This window comes from Heloderma suspectum, chromosome 6 (assembly GCF_057233095.1).
Source record: "Heloderma suspectum isolate Gila_16-S chromosome 6, 16-S_ref, whole genome shotgun sequence".
Taxonomy (NCBI): domain Eukaryota; kingdom Metazoa; phylum Chordata; class Lepidosauria; order Squamata; family Helodermatidae; genus Heloderma; species Heloderma suspectum.
The window spans coordinates 99,701,884-99,722,429 of record NC_139463.1 but is presented as its reverse complement, the minus strand read 5'-3'; the positions used below and the strand labels follow the sequence as shown (position 1 = coordinate 99,722,429).

The following is a 20,546-nucleotide window of genomic DNA, read 5'->3' as shown; positions in this document are numbered from 1 at the left end:
TAATATCTAGAACTCTGAGTCTCCCAATGGAATTGATGTGCAGGAAATTCAGGGCAGACTCTCAATACTATATGTAATTCATACTTACCTTAAAATGCAATCCTATGCATGTTCAGACAGAAAAAAAGTCCTACAGCTCCCAGCATCCCCCAGCTAGCATGGTTGGCTGGGGAATGCTGGGAGTTGTAGGAGGGTTTTTTTCCCCTATCTAAACATGCATAGGATTGAGCCCTTAGAGAATGTATAATTCACAAGATGTGATCATGGCCATTGGCCTGGGTGGCTTTAAAAGAGGATTAGTCAACCCCATGGAGGGATAGGTCTCTCAATGGCTGCAAATCATGGTGGCTGCACGCTGCTGTAGGCAATCTTACACTGAACATCAGTAGCTGGAGACGGAGGCGGGGGGGAGAATATTGCCTTTCTGCCCTCTTTGTGGCTATTTGGCAGTACAGAAATGTAATAAACACATTTGTGGGATGCTCAGAAGCATCTGGCTGGCCAGGTGTGAGAAATAGGATGCTGTCCTAGATGGACTTTTCTGCCCCAGCAGTGCTCTTCGTGTCCCCTTGACTATTCGTGTGAAGGCCCTCTCTCCTTCCGAGTGTTGTAAGGCGAGGTGTGGATGTTCCGCTCTTCCTTGGCTGCGCTTGAAGCCACTTTTAAATGCCAGCAGTGGGCACGTTTGTGCCAGTCTTTCCAAGCAGCTCGCTACCCCTTAAACTCATCTGCTTCAGTTGGATTCTGATGGCCCTTTCAGTTCAGGTTCCAACTGCCGCTGCTGTTTGCCGCTTTCGGTCAGTCCTGTGAAGAAAGGGGCAGCTGTTGTGCTGTGTTCTGGCCCCAATTATTTCTGCACGGAAGGGAAATGTGTCATCCTTAACCACTTGCCCTGGTAAAATCTGTTCTCCTCTGTGAGGGTTGCAGTGCTGTCCCTTTATCCAAGGGGAGTGAGAGTTTGACCCCCTTCGCTTTCCCCGTACCTTTCAGCTACGCAGCAAGAAAGAAGCGCACCTGAGGCAAGCTGTGATTGACACCAGTTTGGAACAGCCCGCACCCTACACGACCAAGCACCGAAGGCGAGTAGGCAGACCGCGTGACTGTGGGATTCCTGGCCGTTATGCGAAATGCCAGATCTCTGGTTCTAAAATCCCCAGCCGCAGCCCTTGCTTTCAGCCACTTGGGGTGATTTCCCAGAAAAAGCCATAGGCTCTGGCTCTTAATCTAGGATGCAGCATGTGGGTTCAGGACTACATGGTATGAATTCAGACACACACCCACATGTGCACACAGCCCTCTCCACCAAATGTAAGCCGCAAGACAGGTTTAGAGAGAAGTCTTTATTTGGTGTACAGCAAGTTTGGCAACCAGTTTGCTACAGAGAAGTTTACTGTTGCAAATTGCAGATGTCAAGATGGGCTATCCAACTGTTTGTGGTTACAAGTCAAGCTTGTACAAATTACAAGTGTCTGTCATCCCATAAACATTGGCACGAAAGGAAACCCTCGTCTTAAGCAGGAAGCATTAGTTCATTCACATAAAATTACATTGGTTGGGTGGATTGTTACGAGACATCACTGGAGACAGCCTCAGATTTTGAAGCGAGCCATGGGCCCGCTCATACATGTTTTAACATAGGAACAGTGTGCCAGCTCATACTGCCATATGTAAAATTTAAATGTGTGAAGAGCAAGGTATGTGGGTATGCCCCACACATCCTGCACTGAGTGGTATGTGGGATGGTGTTACTGTTGCCCTGCCACATGTATGGTATTTCCAGGATTAGGCACGTGTGAACAAGCCCTTTGGATCGTATTGGCTGACAGCATCTTTAATGGTGTGAAAGCAAAATTTCAGTACAAGTCGCATGTTGTTACAAGAATGAGTCGCGTGAGCACAGCAGGTCTGCTATTATTCATATAAATAGCAAGGATTCCATCTGTAGGGATCACACCCAGACTTAAACCAGTTCAGCAGAAGATGCCAACTGAGATACATGGCACCAATAAACCCTGCCTATCTCAAGATATACTAGCTTGAACCTGATGGGAAACTCAGGGGTTGTCTAGGGATGGGAGAACCAGGAATGCTCAAACTTGCCAAAGTTCTCCAAACTTCTCTTCAAAGCTCAGTTTGGCCGCTCTTGTTTGTGACCTGCTTTTTCAGTTCATTCAAATGAGGAAAGTGTGCACTTTTCCCCCATTGACTAAAGCGTGAAAATGTGAATTTTAAAAAGTATGCATTCTTTAAAGTGCACATCTTTTGAACACGAATGCAAGTTCAGGAGTTGTGAACATTTTTAGTGAATATATTATCCTGTTCACGTTCATGGTTGCAAATGGGACATTTTCTAGTGATTTGTAAACAATCAACATTCTCATACGTCCCTGGAGTTATTGGCATTCCTGAAGTTTGCAGCCCTGCGGTGCCCCCCTCCACACATGGAGTGGTTTGGCCTGGGTCCACATGTAATTGACTTTGTTACAGATAAGTGTGTTGGGGTGAGCGAGTTGGCTTTTTTCCCATATCTTCTCTTTTTTCCCCCTCCTTCTCGGTCCCCCCCAGGAGCTCTGTATGTCGCATGAGCAGCAAGGAGAAGATCTCTGTCCAGGACCAGTCAAAGGAACGCAAGACTTTGGGCACCATTGCTGTCGGTGAGGAGGAGTCCAGTTCAGCCTCAGAGGGGGAGGAGACTCCAAATTCCAATGGTAGGCAGAGCTCTGTGGTGGGTTGTGGCCTTCACGTGATCCAGAGTGAAGGATTCTGCATAATGGATTAGGTCAGACATCCCTAGCGTGGCATCCTCCAGGTGCTTCAGACTACAACTCCCACATTGGGTATCCTGGCTGGGTGTGATGGGAGTTGTAGTCCAACACACCTGCAGGGGTGCCACGTTGGGGAAAGCTGGATTAGATGCTAACTGCTTCCTGCCCCCCTACAGAGGTGAAGACGGGTCCCCCAACAGACAGCAGTGCAGTGAATGGAGTCGCTGTGACCCCCATCAGTCCGCTCTCCCCCAGTCCCATGGGGCAGAAGGTGAGGCTTTGCTTATCTGTGGCGGCACAATGCCTTGGTCATCCAGAAGTGAAAAGGAAAAGCAGGTGGAGGCAAGACACACGCACACACACACACACACACACACACACGGCCTTCCCCTGTTGCCCCAGTCCACCCTATCACGGTATAGGACTCAGTGCGACAACTACACCTTCTGGCTTCCTGCTGGAATCCAACCCCTGCATACTCTCCCAGACCAGCTTTTGTCAGAGCTTAAGTGTGAAGGGCAGCAAGCACTTGAGCCTTTTTGCAGGGGAGTTTCAGTCGCTTCTTCATTCTCGGGCCATTCATGCTGGCAAGCCTATAGGCCTTGCGTGTGCCCTCACATACATACCCAGATCTTCCCTGCCATTCATGTGAGGCTGGGGCCTGGTATGTACATGGAGCAGAATACAGTGGTAAAGTGAACCGTACCACTTCAGACTGTATTTTTTAAAGTATCTCTCTGTAGCAGCTCCCCGCAAGTAAAAAAAAAAAAAACTGAAACAGGAGGGAGCGGGCAAAGCTAAAATTTTTCTCCCTGATGTGCTTGTTTTTATATTTGCACGGATATTTTTTCTTTAACATGGGTGTGCATTTGAAAATGGTACCTTCACCAACAGTCTGATGTGTTGCAATCCATTCAGCCACTTCAACTAATTCCCCCCTCATTCTATTGCATGTCCGGTTCAGGCCTAAATGTCTGGCCTTGGCTTATCCATCTTGATTAGTCACAACTCTAGCTGCGAAGCAAGGGTTCTCTTGAGAGGAGGCTGCTAGGTTTGGACTTGGGACAACTGTTGCGGGATCCGGAAATCCTACTTTCTGTGGAAGAGGGCTTTAAATACACAGGCAGCGGTGAGCTATGAGACCTCAGTCCTATACTTAGTATAGCTCACCTCTTAAGGACCAGCTTAACCTTAGAGGGGTCTCCTTTTCTCCCCCTCCTTGCCCACCCCCCTTTGGCTATTCACAGGTCCTTGCACAAATCTTCGCCTCTGCTGTATGTGCTGAGTTCATTTTATAACTTTATAATCTTGCATGCTTGATTAACCAATTGTTGTTTGTATCTGTTGTGGGGGGGCTGACCTTTGTCCTGTTTTGGGATGCTGGCATAGGAGAGTCTGGAGATGGCACTATGGAGAGAGGCCTCCTGAAACGGGCGGAGGTGATCATTCTGGTCAGGCCTTATCCGGTTTGCATGATCAAAACAGCCCACTGTGGCTTATTGAAGCCACAGTGGGATGGAGCATGTCCCTGGCGGGATTTGCATATTCACTGCCCAGCCATGGCTTGTCATGCAAACCCGGGGACTGTGGGTTATGCAAAGGTTAAACAGCCCTTGCAGAAATCATGGTCCAGGTTCAGACGATCACGGGGATAAAAGAAGCTGTTGTGGCTTCTCCACGTGCCCTTAATTTGCATAATTCCCTGCACTGGATCATGGGTTGGCATATCATCTGAACCTGGGGCGCGGCGGGGGTAGCTTCATACCCACCCTGCAACCCACGACTTGCAGTAGGAGTTGTAGGGTGGGTATGAAGCCACCCCTGCCTCACTGTGCACTGGGTTCAGCCAACATGCCAATCTGCACTGCAGGGCAGGGGCAGGGAGAAAAGCTACCATGGCTTCTTTTACCCCCACGATCGTCGAAACACCCCCCGTGGGCTCATGTTTAATCCTTATCAAAACCCATGGTCCCCGGGTTCACATGACAAGCTGTGGCCCAATGCTGAATATTTAAAATGCCCACCAGTACATGCCACAGCCCACCATGGCTTAAATTAGCCGTGGTGGGTTGTTTGATCATGTGAACCAGCGCTCTGACTCCATTCTGATGCCTGGTTGGCCATCCTTTCTGTCGCATGTCATTTCTGTCTATATTGTGTGAAATACTTTGGACTTCTTTGGTTTTTTCCTATCTTTTCCTCTCTTCACATTTCCGCCTATGCTTTCCTCCCATTGCTGCCTGAACCACTGCCGTGGCTGCCGCCTCCTCCTCGCTTTCTCTTTCCACCCACCTGCTCCAGCTGCAGTTTGCCTTCATCACCCCCATGCTGCCCATCCCCATCCCTCTGGGGCCATCCATGTGGAGGCAAAGCTTGCGCAAAACAGGGATTATTCTGGTGCCCCAGAGGGGACAAAAAGCTACAGTGAGTGTCCCATGCTGATGTGAGAGAGATAGAAAGAATGTGTCCTTGTGGGTGTGCGTTTATTTATCCCTTTCCCCCCATTAATGGCCCAGTGAAACCAAGGATTTAACACCCATTCATCTGAAACTCAGTATTCTCTTACTAGGTGAGTCATTGACTTTTGAGTTTAGAGCAGGAGGTAAGCAATCTGGTGCTCTCCAGATGGCTTGGACTACAGCTCCCATAATCCATGACCATTGACCATGATGGCTGGGGCTTCTAGGAGTTTTAGTCCAAAACATCTGCCGGGTGCCAGCTTTTCCTACCCCTGGCTTAGAGTAACTTTAATCAAATTGCCAGGATGACTCGGCTGAACTCCTGATCATCTGCTCTTGGCTGGTCACTTTTCTGATGTTGTTAGTGACCTTTGGCAGCCCCAGTCCCAGCTGCCATATTTCCTGACGCTGCTTGTTGTTAGAAACGGCGACTCCGGTGGGCTTTGGGGGAGATCCTGAAGGCATCTGTTTGGCTAATGTGTAAAATAAGTTGCTATGCTAGATGGACCATCGGTCTGATCCAGCAGGGTTGCTGATGCTCCATAGTTCCCCCCTGAATGCAGCCTACAGCCCATGTGGGGTGTTTTGTTTTTGGGGGTGGTTCTGCACATGTAAGAGCACTGGCATTTGGGGAGAGAGATAGAGACTTGCTGGGCTGCTTGTGGCCCAAAGGCTGCTTAATTGTGCCACAAAAGCCTAGTGGGTTACTGCATGGAGGTCACTGGGATCCTGAGCTATTGGGTTCTCAGTATTACTGGGTTGGAGCAAGACCTGCCGGGAACCTGGATAATAGTGAGCTGTAGTGCTGAGCTATACACTGTGTGTGTGTCTGCCTGAGTGAACTGGGGAAGCCTGGCGGCCAAGGTGAAGGCGTCCTGTGAAGGAGGTGGTGGAATGTGTTACTCAAAGGGCTGCGGTCCAAACGTCCACAGTGGGGGAAGCCAGTGCCAACCTCTTGAAGCTCTGCAACTTCCTGAGCAGCTTTCCTTTCCGAAGAGGCCGCTTTCCAACCCTGCTCTCACCTGCCATGACCTCTGTTTTGACAGCCTTCCAAAATTCCTCAGCTAAGATGCCTGATGTGAATCCCGGCAGCCCTGCTTGTCAAAAGCATTGGCTGCTTTTGTGTTGGAATGTCTGTTTGGCAGGGACCTGGGGAAGGGAACGCAGGGCAGCCTTGTCTTGAAGAGGGACTGGTCTGTACGGAGGTGGTCGGTGGTCTCCAGCATGACCTTCATTGTGGCCCTGATGCCCTCACATCCCCTTCTTTCCCCATGCTGCATTTGCCCTTGGTGGAAAACAGCCACATAAACTGCATCTTGGACAACCTTGGGAGGAATGCTGCTGGTTAACAATCCCAGGAAGAAGTGGTTCACTTCTAACTCCTCTTCTAAGTGTATGATCCTACCAGGAGGTGGGGAAAGCTCTCCCCTAGTGTGCTGGTTTTATTTTAATAGATATTCTTCCACATTCCTGGCAGATCTGGCTTAAGAGTATAGGAAGGCTACACTAATGCATCCTTTCACCTGATGAGCCAGAACTCAGCCTCAGAACCTACTTCAGTGCCAAAGCTTGATCCTGGAATATGTGAAGTAGGAATCAAATATCTCTGAGCATGTGCAGAATAGCTTTCTCCCAGTAACCCATGGCGGCATACAAACAGTTGAGGTAGAATTTCTGGGGAGGTTGACTTCTGTTTTGACCTCTCCCCCCACACACACACACATTTGTTTTGGGAAATTAACTGACGCCACAGACTGGAGATCTTGGGAGCACGGCTGCCTTTGTATTTAAATCTGACACCCCACTCTCCATACAGACAACCCCAGAAGGCCTGATTCTTTCCGAGATGATTACGCAGCCAGGACTAAGTGCTCTCACAGCCCTAGCTGTGCTCTCTTCCTTTGTTTGGGGCGGGGGGTGGGGCTCAAAAGAAATCTGGAGGCCTCCCGGTTTGTTTGTTTCTTTGTTTGCTTGTTTAAGCTGCTTCTATACCGCTTGACATCCCAAGCTTTCCAGGCGGCTTACATAAAAACATACAATAAAATATAAAAACAGTACAAAGCAATAAATACCTTAAAAACATTACAACAAAAGCAGTAGAACAGAGCAGTGTTAAGATACATTACAAGTCAGGGAAAGCCTGAGTGAACAATATGTTTTCAAGAGGTATTTGAAGCTCGCCACGGTCCCAGCTTTTCGAACCGCATATGGGAGGATGTTCCAGAGGGTGGGTGCCACTAACGACAAGGCCCACTTACGTGCCATTACCTGATGACACACTTTTATCACCAACATTTTATCATGTTGGTGATAAAAAACTAATAAGGCCTCCTTGGAAGTTCTCAGGATTCAATTTAGTGTATATAGGGAAAGGTGGTCAGCGAGGTATCCTGACCCTGTGTTGCTATCCCCACCCTGCTGAGCCCCCTTTTCCTGTTACTGAATTGGGAGTCATAGCTCTGAGGAATCTTCTGTCTCCACTCTACCTGCCACTGTAGTCCTCCTCTTACAGAACCAGAGTCCTGTGCATGAGCAGTTTTTGCTTGTGTGCTCTCTCTCTCTAAGGAGCCATCAGTTACCGTGTGCAGGTCTGAATGCCCCTGTGTAGCCCTGCCTGGTTATCCCCCTTGTCCACTCTAACTCCATTGCTCCAAGTTAAAAGTTCCCTTCGTCCATCCTGACTCCCCTCCCTTCCTCTTCTCCCCACTTCCTCCTTGTCCATCTCTCTTTCTCCTCCCCTTCCCCTCCTCCCCAACAGTTCTCTGGAGGTTCCAGCTGTACCATGGAGCTGGAGGACTCGGCAGCCCCCCCGTCCATCTGGAGGCAGAGCCTACGTAAGACAAGCAGCTTCGGGGTGTTGCAGGACGCCAAGCTGGAGGAAGGGGCAGCCACGGAGGGCAGCAGCATCAAGCGCTCAGCGTCCAGTCCTCGGCTGGATACGGAGGATAAGGTAAGGCTGGGCAGAGGCAACTGCTGTTGAGAACATGCCATGACGTACTTGCGCAATAACTTTGGTTGGGTATCTGCATTCCCCATGGCAGGAGTGGATTGGAGCAAAGGAAGGATCCTCCAAAGCGCATGGAAGGGCAGTGGGTGGATGCTGACTATGCCTCATATTTAATGGTGCCGTTGGTTTCACTTGAGATTTCTACCTCCCCTCCTCTCTCACTCCTTGGCCTTCTAGGTGGCTTGCTCATGAATGTTAAAACAGCACAAGAACGAAACCAATTTTAAAATGGAGCCAAGTAAGATCAAAAGGAAGCCGAAAACAGGCAAAATAGCACAATAGGCAATGGCTGAAAATAAAAAAAGCAGCTCCAGATTATATCTCCCCCAATAGCTTGGGAAAACAGGACAAGACTTAACAGGGCTGCATTTTTTAAAAAAGGGCAAATCAGGCACCAAGTGAACGCTGTTTGGCAAGGGTGTTTCATCATCCTGGGGCACCCAGAGCAGGGCATCAGCTGATGAGGGCAGCACATGTGAAGGTTCACACAGGAGAATGCAGTCCTTCAGATGCCCTGGGCTGCTGAGGGCTCTATATTTTTTTCATATCACCTTGTGATATAGCCAGAGTTATCGGCAGTCCAGCCATTTTATATTCACACTTCTTATGTGTGGGATTTAACATCAGGTGCTTCCTGGTCTGGTTTCTTTTTCTTAATTTTTTTAAGAGCAAGCTTCTAGCCTTTATGGCTGTACAGACGCTCTTGAAAGTACATGGACAGGGTCCAGAGAAGTCTCAGAATCACCCCTGGGGTTGTCAGGAGAGGGAGAAGGGACTTGCAGGGATCAGAGGGTGGGATGCTCTGCCAAGCACCTTGCCGCCCCCCATGGCTAATGGGAGCAGAACAGCTCATCTGAGGCAAGCCGGCAGAGAGCGGCCATAGCGCCTGCTTTGGCGTGTAGAGACTGCAAGGCTCAGTCCACTTGGAAAAGGGCTCACGGGTGGGGGAGCTGGGAAAAGCCTCTTGTCTTTTCCGGCCTTGGAGAGCCTCTGCCCGTCAGAGGAGACGATACTGATTAGATCAGGGGTTGGCAACCTAGTGCCCTCTGTGTGTTCTGGACTGCAGCGCCCATAATCCCTTACCCTTGGCCATGCTGGTCATAGCTGATGGGAGCTGTAGTCCAAAGCGTCTGGAGGGCACCATGTTCTGTACCCCTGGATAAGATGAACCAGTGGTCTGACTTGGTGTAAGGCAGCCTCGTAGGTTCACTTCTGCTGTTCTGGGAGAGCTTGAGGTAACATAGGAATGTCCTTAGTGCAATCATTTTAGATTCTTCTGGTGCTGTAGTACAACTTCTAAAGCTTGCAGGCTGCTTAGGGAGGCCTCCCTGCGAGGTGCACCCTTTGACCTGGAAGCTTTGCTCCCTAATCTCAGGTGCTGGGGATGGATGCTGCTTAAAGAAACAGCCTCTGCACAAGCTCAGGGGGACTCTCACACTGGCTCCAAAAACTCCATGTAAAGCCTGAGTAGCTGTGAGCCAATTTTTCTGCTTTTCCTGAGCAAGTGCCAAATGTTTTTGCCTCGCTGCTCAGTCGCCAACAGCCAGCCTTGACGCTTCCGGAGACTTAAGGGACAAGGCTTCTGGCTCAAGTAGTGGGCAGATCTTTGTCCCAGCGCCTTACGTCATGCATTATAGAGACTGGGAAAGATGGAGAGCATGAGGGAGGAGGTGCTGGGCGGGAAGTGCTAAAGTGGAAGCTGGGGAAGGAGAGGAGGCTGTGCAGGTTCTTCACAGCCCCTTCTGTGGCAGACAAGGCTTTTTGCTGCCTGTGTTCTTCCTCCGCTTCTCATCTCCAGTTTTCTATCTCAGGTCTAGCGTCTTGGTAGGCTGCATTTTATAGGAATAGAGCCTGCCGTAGTGTGCCATGTCTCACTCCAGTGGAGTGGCTTCTCGAAATGGGATTTCAAGGCATAGATTTTGCCACAAGTTTGTCTCTGGCCTTCTCTTTTCTTTCATTCTCTCTCTCCCTCTCTCTCTCTCCCCCCCCCCACCTGTGCACCCGTATCCCGCCACTGTCTGTATACCTGCAGCAAGACATCCGGGAGCTCTTACAGAAGTGGAACAAGAACCCCATTGGCCCAGGGTTAGCCAATAGGAGTGCAGCTTCTGAGCCAGCTGGTGACCCGGTAGGAGCCTCTGCCCATCAGAGGGTGTGGCTGATTACCTTGCTTGCTAGCTTATTACATTTGGGGGCTTAGGCACATGGGGCTTAGCTTGAGAGCCATGGGTTTATGTGGGAGGGAACTCCCGTGGGCCTAGGATCTCTGGCGGGATCACACCCAGTCCAGAATGATCTAGCTCAAATGGCCATTGGTTCAGTCCTTACGTTTGGCTGTCCTCTTAACTTTGCCCTTTTCCCCTGGCTAGTTCATTCCTTAGATTTTCTTTCACCTGGCTCGCTCAGAGCCACAGCTACTCTGTGTAGGTAACTGCTGGCAAAGTGCTCAGTACCAAGTCCAGTGCTGCTTTCTGGTAGCGTTTTACACTGCTCGTATCTGTGGGAGAGGCCCGAGGCCCCCCTTCTCAGATCGGCCGTGCCCCCGATAGTGGGCCGAAAAGCAAGTTGGGGCTTCCCAGGTCTCCAGCTGGCCTCTGAGCAGTGCCCCCTCCTGGCCAGAACGTGAATTAGCAGTGCAACAATGCGGAGCATTAATTTCCCCTCAATCCCTCCCTTTTCTTTCAACAGAGCAAAGAGCCACGTCTGGCCCGGGTAACCCCAACCCCCACGCGGCGGATATTTGCTCTCCCAGACACAGAACCCCACCGGGACTCCCGGCGAGCGTGAGTAATATGCCATTGGGGAGCCAGTGTGGTGAGGCCGATAGGAAGTCAGACTCAAATTGGGGAGGCCATGGTTCGAGCCCTTATCCAGCTGTGAAGCTCACCTTAGGCCAGTTGGTGTCCCCCCAGGGAGGGTTTTCCCCTCCATGTTATTCTTGCAGCTGACACACGCTGCTCTGAACATAGCTGTGAAACTGGTAAGTTGGGTCAGTGGGGGTTCAGGGCTCTAGGCGGGGAGGAGTGGGAACAGGCCTCACTCTGGCATTCCATGGTGCTCTGGAGATGAGGGATCCAATAGGTTAAAGTGGGGAGGGGAGACATTTGCCCTCCAGAAGTTGGACTACAACTCCCATCATCCCTGTCTGCCCTGGTGGTTGGAACTCATGGGAGCTGGAGTCCGATGACATCTGGAGGGCCACAGGTTGCCCTCCCCTGAGTTGAAGCAGGCTCGCCTCGTTGCCAGGATAGCCGCGCATCCGATTGGGTAGGAAGAGGCGGGGCTTGAGTTTTGCTGGGAAGGGAGTGTGGGATAAAACAAAGCGGACTGCAGAGTCGCAACAGATATGAGGGGCACATAGGAAGCCTCAGGGAATTGCTGCTGCCTGGCGTTCCTGCAAGTGCCACAGAGCGTATTGGGGGTTAAGAACATGGGCTGTGATCCCAGTGGTACTCAGTTCAACTTTTAGGTCACATGTGAACACCGTGGGTAATCTTAAGCAGGTCACAATCTCTGTTCTCTGTTCTCTTTTCACCTTCTGTAATTTGAGGCTAACAGTTCTGTCCTGCCGTACAAAAAGGCTGATGTGGATTTTAAGGGCCACCTAAGTTGCAGAAATGCTTTATGTAGCACTTTTCCTTAAGTAGTTGAGCATATATGAACGGAAGCAGCGGCAGTAGAGTTGAACTGGCAGACCCAGATGTGGGAATCTCTGCTTAGGTATTGGCTGGGTTGCCCAAGGAATCCCTTTGCCTCCGTTCTATCTATCCACAAGGCAGGCTTAATTAAAGACTTGCCTTGCAGGATTGAGGAGGACAAATACATTTTAAGAATAGTAAAGTAAGTTGTGCATCAGACATGCTGTATATAATTTCAGAAGGGAACAGCCAGTGATAACATTAGGTCTGAGAAAAGGCCTGAAGTAAGTTCTGACAGAGCAGCCCATTTCTCTCTCGGGGCAAAATGGGGTGGGTCGGGGGTGTGGCATGTGGGAACAGCTCATACAGGTGAGAGCTTCTCAGGGGGGAGAGGGCTTGATACGCACGTTTGGAAGATCCCTGGATTAAAAGCCAAAATACTGGGTAGCCGTGGGTTGGGGTACTGAAGTTTTCTGAAAGATCTTGTCAGGGACCCCCTCTAAACACACTCTGGCGCATGCTCTCTCTCTCCCTCTCCCTCTCTCTCTCTCTCTCTCTCCCCCCTTGCTCCCTCCCCACAGAAACTTAGAAGGTGGCCTTCAGATGAAGATAGATACAGCCCCTACCCCACACCAGCCCCCCTCTTCCACTGCCATCAGCTCTAGCATGGATCCCCGGGACCGCCGAAGGTGAGGGTTGGCGGGGCCAGGGCCAGACAAGTATGGAAAGCTGTTAGGACCACAAGCTTCTGGGTATCAAATGAGAGGTCCCTGTTGCTGCAGCTTCCCCGATTCTCACCTTCCATGCCTCAGCCTTCTGTTAACAAGCTGTATTTCTACTAACTCTCACCATCATGACAAAGGCAGCTGCATTTTGGTGCCCTGTGGGTGGGGTGATGCTTATGCAAACAACCATTCCTGACTCCTTTTGCTCCAGCCACCCAGAGCCAGTTCTGATACCAGAAGGAAGGATCCTCTGCACAGTGTTTAGCACGTCTCACCACACTGTTTAGCCGCCTGTTAGCCTCCCGCTTTCCCTGTCAGCTTAGACAAGACAAAGGGGGCATTGGAGGGAGATCGGGGTGGCAGGAGTACAGCCACCGTACCCCCCCAGTATGTCATACAGCCCATTTTGCTGGCTTAGGAAGGGGGGTGCTGTGTGGTCAGGAAGGGTGGGATGCAGCTGTCCGAGAGGTGGAGGAGTTAAAAAGAGTGCAGAGTGCTTTCTTCCCACCACTAAAGCAGCCATCCAGGACAGAGGCTGTGTGGTGTGTTGCAGTAAGTAAGAGGGACCCCTAAAAAGCTGTGGAGGGCATGGAGGGAAGCCGTTAAATGCTTCCAAACTACCTGTTTTCTTCAACCAGGTCGTACCAAACGCCAGTACGGGACGAGGAGTCAGAATCCCAGCGAAAGGCTCGTTCCAGGCTCATGAGACAGTCCAGGCGTTCCACACAGGTAAGGGTTGGTGCAGGAGAGTGAGGCCCAGTTACTCAGGCTTGACAGTAACGCGAAGCAGGCCTGGAAATGGGACTGGCAGCAATGAGAGATGTTGATGCCGCTGTTGTGGCCTAGGTTGGGGGACTTCTGAGGAGTTCTGCTCTCCACCACCAGCAGTGCCAGCAACAGCCTCTAGCTGGTGCTATGCTTCTCCATTTGACCCATTTTTCATGTACCTTCTCTCCTCATCCCACCCCACCTTCTGCTTCAAGGGTGTCACTCTAACAGACCTAAAGGAGGCTGAGAAGACCATGGGCCGGGCCGGGGATTCCAAAACGGCCTTGGAGCAGCGAAGCAAGGAGGTCGAGAAACATGACAAAGATGGAGAACGGCAGTCCCTGGAAACAACAGCAGAGGTGGGCGGGTGGTGGTGGAAGGGGCGGCTTTCAGGTTTTTTGCCATTGGAATAAGCTCTTGGCATTCTGGCTGGCACCAAGAACCTGATGCCATGATAGAGGGGCCTTTGCAAAAGCTATTGACTTGACCTATAATGGAATGTGTTCATTTGTTATAATTATATCCCACCTTTCAGGATATAAATCCTTCAAGACAGCTTACAATTAAAACTGAAATACATCATGGGGATAGGTGGCTGTTGTCAGGCTGAATTGTATCCACTGCGAACATTTGTGATTGGGGGTGGAGGAAGGGAGGTCTGTCCATCCTGTAGACTAAAAGTGGGTTCTTTGTTTGCAGCTATTAGTACTGGATTGGGTTGAGAGTCTGATGTCCTCCTGCACATCTCATAGTTCAGTGGCACACATCGCCCTATTCCTTTCATTCATTCCAAGCTTTAGTTTGGCCCTCTACAAATTGCTTCCCTACTTTCTTGAGCCAACGTGGAGCACATTTGTCATGGTTCTCTCTCCTTGTTTTCCCTGTACTTACCCCAACACCTCCTTCAGGACTCTTCTAGGAGATTCCGGCTCCCTAGTTCAGACAGTTCATCAGTTTATACTGTGAATCCATTAGTGGTGAATTCGCAGCCCAGAAAAGGTAACACTTGTATTCAAGAGGATATTTTGTGCTCTGTTTCCCAATCTATTTTGAGTTTTCCTCTTTGGCATGTTTAGCTTTGGGTTTACAGTAACTTCTGTGCTACTGAAACTTCCCTTTTCTCCTTTATTATTCTGACCTGTTTTATGCTGCTGCTTTTTCTCTATCATGTATTTCCCCAGATGGCATCCCATGGAAATTGTAAAGCTTCTTATGTCTCTGCCAGGCTCCCTTACTGATATTGTAACCATTCCTGTGCAAGTATGTGGGGACCTGAACTAAGCCGCATGCCTTATTCTGTTCATCTTGCAGGCTCAGAAGCTGATGAGACCAGCTCAGAAGTGGATTTGGACCTCCGGAACAGACTGGCTATCCGGGACCGCAGGAAAAGCCGGCGGGAAAGACGCATCAGTGGGCTGGGAGGGAACTCGGAGGTGACTGTCGAAAGGAGTTTAGAAGGGGCTGTGGTGCCCAGAGTGAGGGCAGGATTCAGGACACCAGCAGGGGGTGCAGTGTAGTCATGTTGCTGAGAAATCAGCAACAGCCTTCTACAAGCACCCAAGTTGTCTCTGCAGATAATCCAGGGGAGCTCATAAACCCCAGCTTCCTCTTTTCTTCTTCCAGGGGGAGGAAGATGAGGAGGTTGAGCAAGTCAGCAATGAAGATCCGCCCAGACATGGCAGGTAGATTCCCCTTTGGGATCCAGCACTTAAACTAGGGTGCAGAGAAGAGATATGGGGCAGGTAGATAAATGGTTTCTGGCATTTCTTCCTTAGTGACAGCGGATGCTCGTATTGCCAAAAGGCAATATTTTTATTTGCACATGCTTCTAACAACAAATTCTCAAATTTTTACATTTTAAAATGCAAATGAGTATCCTTTTTGCTGGTTGAAGTAGTTTTCTGCCTCTCTATTTTATTGTTTGATGTTTAGAGTTAAGACACTGTCCTGAAATCCTTTTGGGGATGAGGGTGCAGGGTGTGGGTGTGATCTGGGAGGGTGTTGGTTGTGTGTGTGTGTGTGCGCGCGCGTGTGTGTGTACACATGCATATATACAGATACTCTTTCTCTCTCTGTCTCTCCTGTGCAAACACCACCCACCTGAATTGCAGTGTGAGGAGCCCCCTTTAAGGGCGATTTCCATGACTCTGGTTTCCCGCTTTATATCCTTTTCAGTGAACACCTAAACAGCCTGCTGCCAAACCGGACGGCTCCCTACAGCTGCCAGAGACAGAACAGCTCATCGTCAGGCTGCAAAGAGGAACCTGATCACTATTACAAGAAAGTTAGTGATTGGAACCTGGGGCTCCTGGGATCTCTGGGTGGGAGGGAGGTGGTTGGCGAGAGGCTCCTGACACACAGCATGTGGCTGTTAGCGATCTCGTTGCCTCCCTCTTCATTTTCCCCTGTGTGTCTGTCCCTAAGCTGTATGAAGATCTCTTGACTGAGAATGAAAAACTGAAGGAACAACTCCAAGAGGCACAGCTGCAGCTGACCCAGAGCAAGCTGGAGCTGGAGAGAGTGACCCAGGTATGGGGCAGGGCAGATGCTGCTAAGGGAAGGGGAAGGGGCAGCTCAGGGGACGCAGTGTGACAGAGAGCAGCAGGCAGCTCTGGAGCAGTTGTGGTATATATCCATGGCCCACGTGTACCTGTTGCGAGTTAGGAGATGCGCTGGCGCGGTCTACAGCAGCCTTCCCCAACCAGGCGCCCTCCAGATGTGTTGCACCACAACTCCCATCACCTCCAGCCAGTGTGGCTATTGCCAGTGTGGCTATTGGCCGGGGGTGATGGGAAGTTGGGGCAGGTTGGGGAAGGCTGCACCAGTGGCTAAGAGTGTGAGCTCTTTGCTAGCCAGGAATCCCAAGTGGAGATCTCCCCGTGCAAGAAACACTGAAGTGGTAAGGAGGCCCCTGCACTCCACAAGGCGCCCTCTCCACCTCAGCCCACACTACTGTCCCATCTTCAGGGCTTTTCTGAAGACAGCTGGGTCGACAGATGTGAATCCCTTTGGACTCTTCAGAATGCTCTGTGTCAGCCTTCCGCATCCCATTGCCCCCCAGATGAGTTGGGCTACAACCCTCATCTCCCAGCTGGGATGATGGGAGTTGTAGTCAAACACAGCTGGAAGGCACCAGGCTCGACAAGACTGCACTACGCCAATCCTGGGAGCAATATTATCTGACCTTCCCCCGTGCGAACCTGCTCACGTATTAGGATCGCTCTAGATGTCCCCAACTTCAGAGACCAGCTGGGCAGCTTTCTGTGAGTGGCTCCCCAACTATGGAATATCCTCCCTGACGTTGCAAGTACTTCTCTCCCCCCTCCAAGTTTGGCTTCATTGTGTCACCGTTGTGCATCTCATGTCGTGCCTTGTGTATTGTTTACCCGCAGAGGCAGGAGCGTTTTGCTGAGCGCCCGGCTCTCCTAGAGCTGGAAAGATTCGTAAGTACCTGTTTCCGCCCCTCTTTTCCTTCCCCTGCCCCTTTCAGGATGCTGCTGCTGCTGCGTCATGAAAACTGAATTGTTGATGCTGCTAGAGAAGCCTGGGAATGAGCGGGCTCTGTGGCAGTGCTGGGGAAGGGAAGGAAATGGCAAAGGACCCCATTGCTGCTCCCTGCTGGCTGGAAGGATTATAGCAGTCCTTGGCTTCTCTAGCAGGGGTGGGCAGATGGAAGTCAGCCGCTGGACCATGTGGCACTTGCTCCTTGCTAGGATGCTTGCAAAGAGTGCTGGACTACATAGAGCTTGGGCTCATCTAACGAGACACTTCTTACATTCTGAAGCAAGAGTGTACACTCAGGCTCACCCAACACAGATGAGTTGCACCGTACCCATGAAGACTTCCTGATTATACACTCTGGTTTTGTAAATGTGACACACTGGAGTGGACCGCAGGGATTCTAGACCCCGCAAGACTGAAGTTGGCTCACGGCTGTTCTGTAGGGACTGATTTTCCTTTGCATGGCATAACTGCATTCTTAGAACTCCCTTTCCTCTTCATCTTCCTCCCTTTGCTTCTCCCCCACCAGGAACGGCGAGCTTTGGAAAGGAAAGCGGCAGAGCTGGAGGAAGAGTTGAAGGTAATACCCATCTGGTTGAATGAGTCCCTGCGTCTCCCGTCCCGAAGGCTGAAGCCTGGCTAGGACAAGCATCGGTCTTGTCAGGGAAGGCTGGGGCTAAGGCTTGTGCCAGGTGCATTGGGGCTTTGTTTTGTGTTTGCCTCCTCTCCTGCAGGCTCTTTCAGATCTGAAGGCTGACAACCAGCGTCTCAAAGATGAAAATGCCGCTCTTATCCGTGTAATCAGCAAGCTCTCCAAGTGACTGCTGCTGCCCCCGCCCCCTGGTTCCTCCCCGAAGCAGGGGCCTTACTCCACACCACACCTTCTTGTGTACCAGATCCTCAACAGGGAGAGGAGAAGTACATGAGGATAGGGGCGACCAGCTCCCTCTCACCACCCAAACACTCCCAACGTGGGCTGTCCCAAGCCTCAGCCAGTCAGACACCCACCAACCAGTTTTTTCCCCACATGCCAAGTTTGATACCAGAACCAATGTCTCGAACCCCGTCCCACCCCTGTCCCTCCTCACACCCTCTTTTTATTTCCCCCCACCCCCTCTCAGAGACAGTATTTATTTTGTGGCTTCCTTAAAGTGATGTTATTTGCTTGTTGTTTTTTCCTTCAATGAACACGGGGTTTGGAATGACAGGAGCCAGCCTTCCTTGGGGGCTCATAGGTGTGGAGTGGCCGCAGGACAGTTCTCCTGGCTGACTGCAGACAGGGCGAGACGACCGAGTCGCTCCAAAGCTTGGAAGCAAAAGGCCAGGTTTCTGAGTGGTGTGGAGAGGAGGATTAATGGGGGTCCTGCCATACAGGCACTGCTGTCTAACTGGCACTGCTTGTAGCTCTGCCTGTTGGGCGGAAGGGTTGAGCTCTGCAGCTCAGGAGTAGCCTTCTCCCAACACAGATCATCCATCCCATCGCAGGGGTGGGGTCTGGGCTCAGGGCCTGGTCCAAGTGCCGCCTCCCATCACATCTTAACAGGCCAGTGCATTGATGAGCACATAAATGCTGCAAGAGGGCAACAGACTCCGCTTTATAGGATGGGAGGTGGCATCTAACAACCAGGTCTTCGAGCCTAGGCTGGCAGCTGGTCTGGGAATTGTGGACTTGGATCAGGCAGGTTAAAAATGGGACAAGTGGCAGCCTCGGGGGAGGCACCTGTATGGTTTAATCCAAGGGGAGTTGAGGGTAATAGTTGGATTTTTTGTTTTAATAGTCTATGGGATTGGCTGCTCTGAAGCTCTCTAGAGCCAGAAAGGCATTGGGAATTCAGCAGGGGACACAGTGTTTGGGAGCCAAGATAGTATTAGCTATGAAGATGAGACTGAAGTGCCATAGTTACGTTGCCAGGGAGTTGGGTGTGTGTGGCTACAGTTGCTCCTTTCCCTGCCTTTTTAAAGTTCGTGGGGATTGACCACCTCCTGCTCTTCATTTCCTTCTGTATCCTGATACTCAGATGCAGGTGTGGCTTGGCCCCTTCTCTCATCCTTGAGTGCCAGAATTAGGCCTGGCTATAGCAGTTGCTTCCAATGCTTTCTTGCCTGAATCTGGCCTGAGGCCAAACCCTCAGGAAACGGTCTCTTTCCACGGTCTGGACAACGCCCACAGCCTTCTGCCGATGCCCAGTCCGGCTGTGCGGTTGCCCAAACATCTCTGACCCTGAAATGGATAATGTAGGCTCTAGCCAAAGTCTGCATTTGACAATGTCACGGTTGCCAACCTCCAGCGCTCCACTCCTCCTTCATCCCCTGGAACTGTGCCTCCTTGACCTCTCGTTTTCCAGTTCCCTGGACTCTCCTGCTTTCCTAGAGGATACATGGGGTTCTAGCTTCGTGGCTCTCCTCCTACATTCCTCTTCCTGCACGCACACAATCAAATATTTTCATTGTTTAAACTGAGGGCTAGAAGTACTTCCAAGTGAAACTGAGGGCTAAAAGTAATTCCAAGAGAAACGGGTCCAAAGTACTACCCTGAAAATCCTGTCTGTGTGTGTATGTGTGTGTTTTCCTGCGCTATCATGAGCCAAGATTCCTTTGCCAAAATAAATAGCCCCTTCCTCCCCCCCCAACCTTTTCTTCCCTCCACCTGCCCTGGTTTGTGAACGCCTCTCCCCAAACATACCTGTACATAACAGAAGTATTTTCTATATGGCTGCATCGCCAACAAAAGCAAGAAGAAAAAATGCAGAAAAACTTAAATGTGCAATATTGCATGAGTATTTTTTTTCCAAAGAAGTCTCTATATTGTACTTGTTTATTCAGCAGCTCAGCTGCCTTTGTTTTAAAAAACAGGGAATTGAAATTACCGTGTCTGAATATAATTAAAAAAGTTAAAAATCGGGTCCTTGCCTATGCTTGTTTCTTAATATGCTGTGTGCTGCTGGTTTTGAGTTGGTGTAATGGGTAGTGTGTGCTGGACTTGAACCAGGGCAGTGCAGGTTCAAATCCTTCCTTAACCCTGAAACCTGCTGTGTGGTCTTGGATCACTTGCTGTCTCTTAGCCTAACCTACTTCACAGGGTTATTAGGACTAAAACAAATATGCACCACCCTGACCTTGGACCAAGGGAGGGATAGAAAAATCTGATAAAAAAAAAGGTAAAAAAAAGGCCTATCAGAAAAATCTGATAGGCCCCGCTATACCCAGTATTTGGGCTCTTGTCCGTTTTAATCCAGGTCAATTACTTTGGACAAGCAACCACATTCCCCGAGGAGGGTTAAAATCTTTCAGCTATGAATGGCTGGCTGGGAGATGCTGGGAGTTGTAGTCCAACACATCTGGAGGGCACCAGGTTGGGGAAGGCTGCTTGAAGGCTGTGTATGTATAAAAGGTGGTTTGAACTACTTTAAGGGGCAACTGATGGTTACTTGCTGCAGTTGCTTTAAAGGGGGATTGGACAAATCCGTGAAGGACAGAGCTGTCGATGCTCACTAGAAAAGGAGCCACTGTGTTCAGAGGCAGGATGTTGCTGAACGCTGTGGACCAATAGTAGTGGTCGAGTCTTGCCTTGATGCCCAGCTTGTTGGCTTCCCATAGGCCTCTGGTTGGCCACTGTGGGCAACAGAATGCTGGCCTAGATGGACCTTTGTTGTGACACAGCAAGACTGTTCTTGGATCCTTAA

At 50.4% G+C, this 20,546-nt stretch overlaps 1 protein-coding gene across 5 annotated transcripts in view; it reads left to right on the top strand.

Annotated features, from left to right (window-relative positions):
• PPP1R12C (protein phosphatase 1 regulatory subunit 12C) overlaps window positions 1–19,766 on the top strand; it is a 43,825-nt gene extending 24,059 nt beyond the window's left edge. Inside the window, exons 7-23 of one of the 5 annotated variants that reach the window (XM_084805568.1) lie at window positions 991–1,079; window positions 2,566–2,708; window positions 2,942–3,036; window positions 7,983–8,174; window positions 10,264–10,359; window positions 10,920–11,014; window positions 12,451–12,558; window positions 13,233–13,323; window positions 13,578–13,721; window positions 14,271–14,361; window positions 14,674–14,795; window positions 14,986–15,044; window positions 15,538–15,646; window positions 15,787–15,891; window positions 16,755–16,805; window positions 17,393–17,443; window positions 17,598–19,766. In XM_084805568.1, coding sequence (XP_084661694.1) covers window positions 991–1,079; window positions 2,566–2,708; window positions 2,942–3,036; window positions 7,983–8,174; window positions 10,264–10,359; window positions 10,920–11,014; window positions 12,451–12,558; window positions 13,233–13,323; window positions 13,578–13,721; window positions 14,271–14,361; window positions 14,674–14,795; window positions 14,986–15,044; window positions 15,538–15,646; window positions 15,787–15,891; window positions 16,755–16,805; window positions 17,393–17,443; window positions 17,598–17,684 — 1,728 coding nt within the window. In that variant the 3' untranslated portion in view covers window positions 17,685–19,766. The remainder of the gene's footprint in view (window positions 1–990; window positions 1,080–2,565; window positions 2,709–2,941; window positions 3,037–7,982; window positions 8,175–10,263; window positions 10,360–10,919; window positions 11,015–12,450; window positions 12,559–13,232; window positions 13,324–13,577; window positions 13,722–14,270; window positions 14,362–14,673; window positions 14,796–14,985; window positions 15,045–15,537; window positions 15,647–15,786; window positions 15,892–16,754; window positions 16,806–17,392; window positions 17,444–17,597) is intronic. The other 4 variants (XR_014783901.1, XM_084805565.1, XM_084805566.1 and 1 more) reach the window with 4 other exon arrangements.
• The last annotated feature ends 780 nt before the right edge of the window (window positions 19,767–20,546 follow it).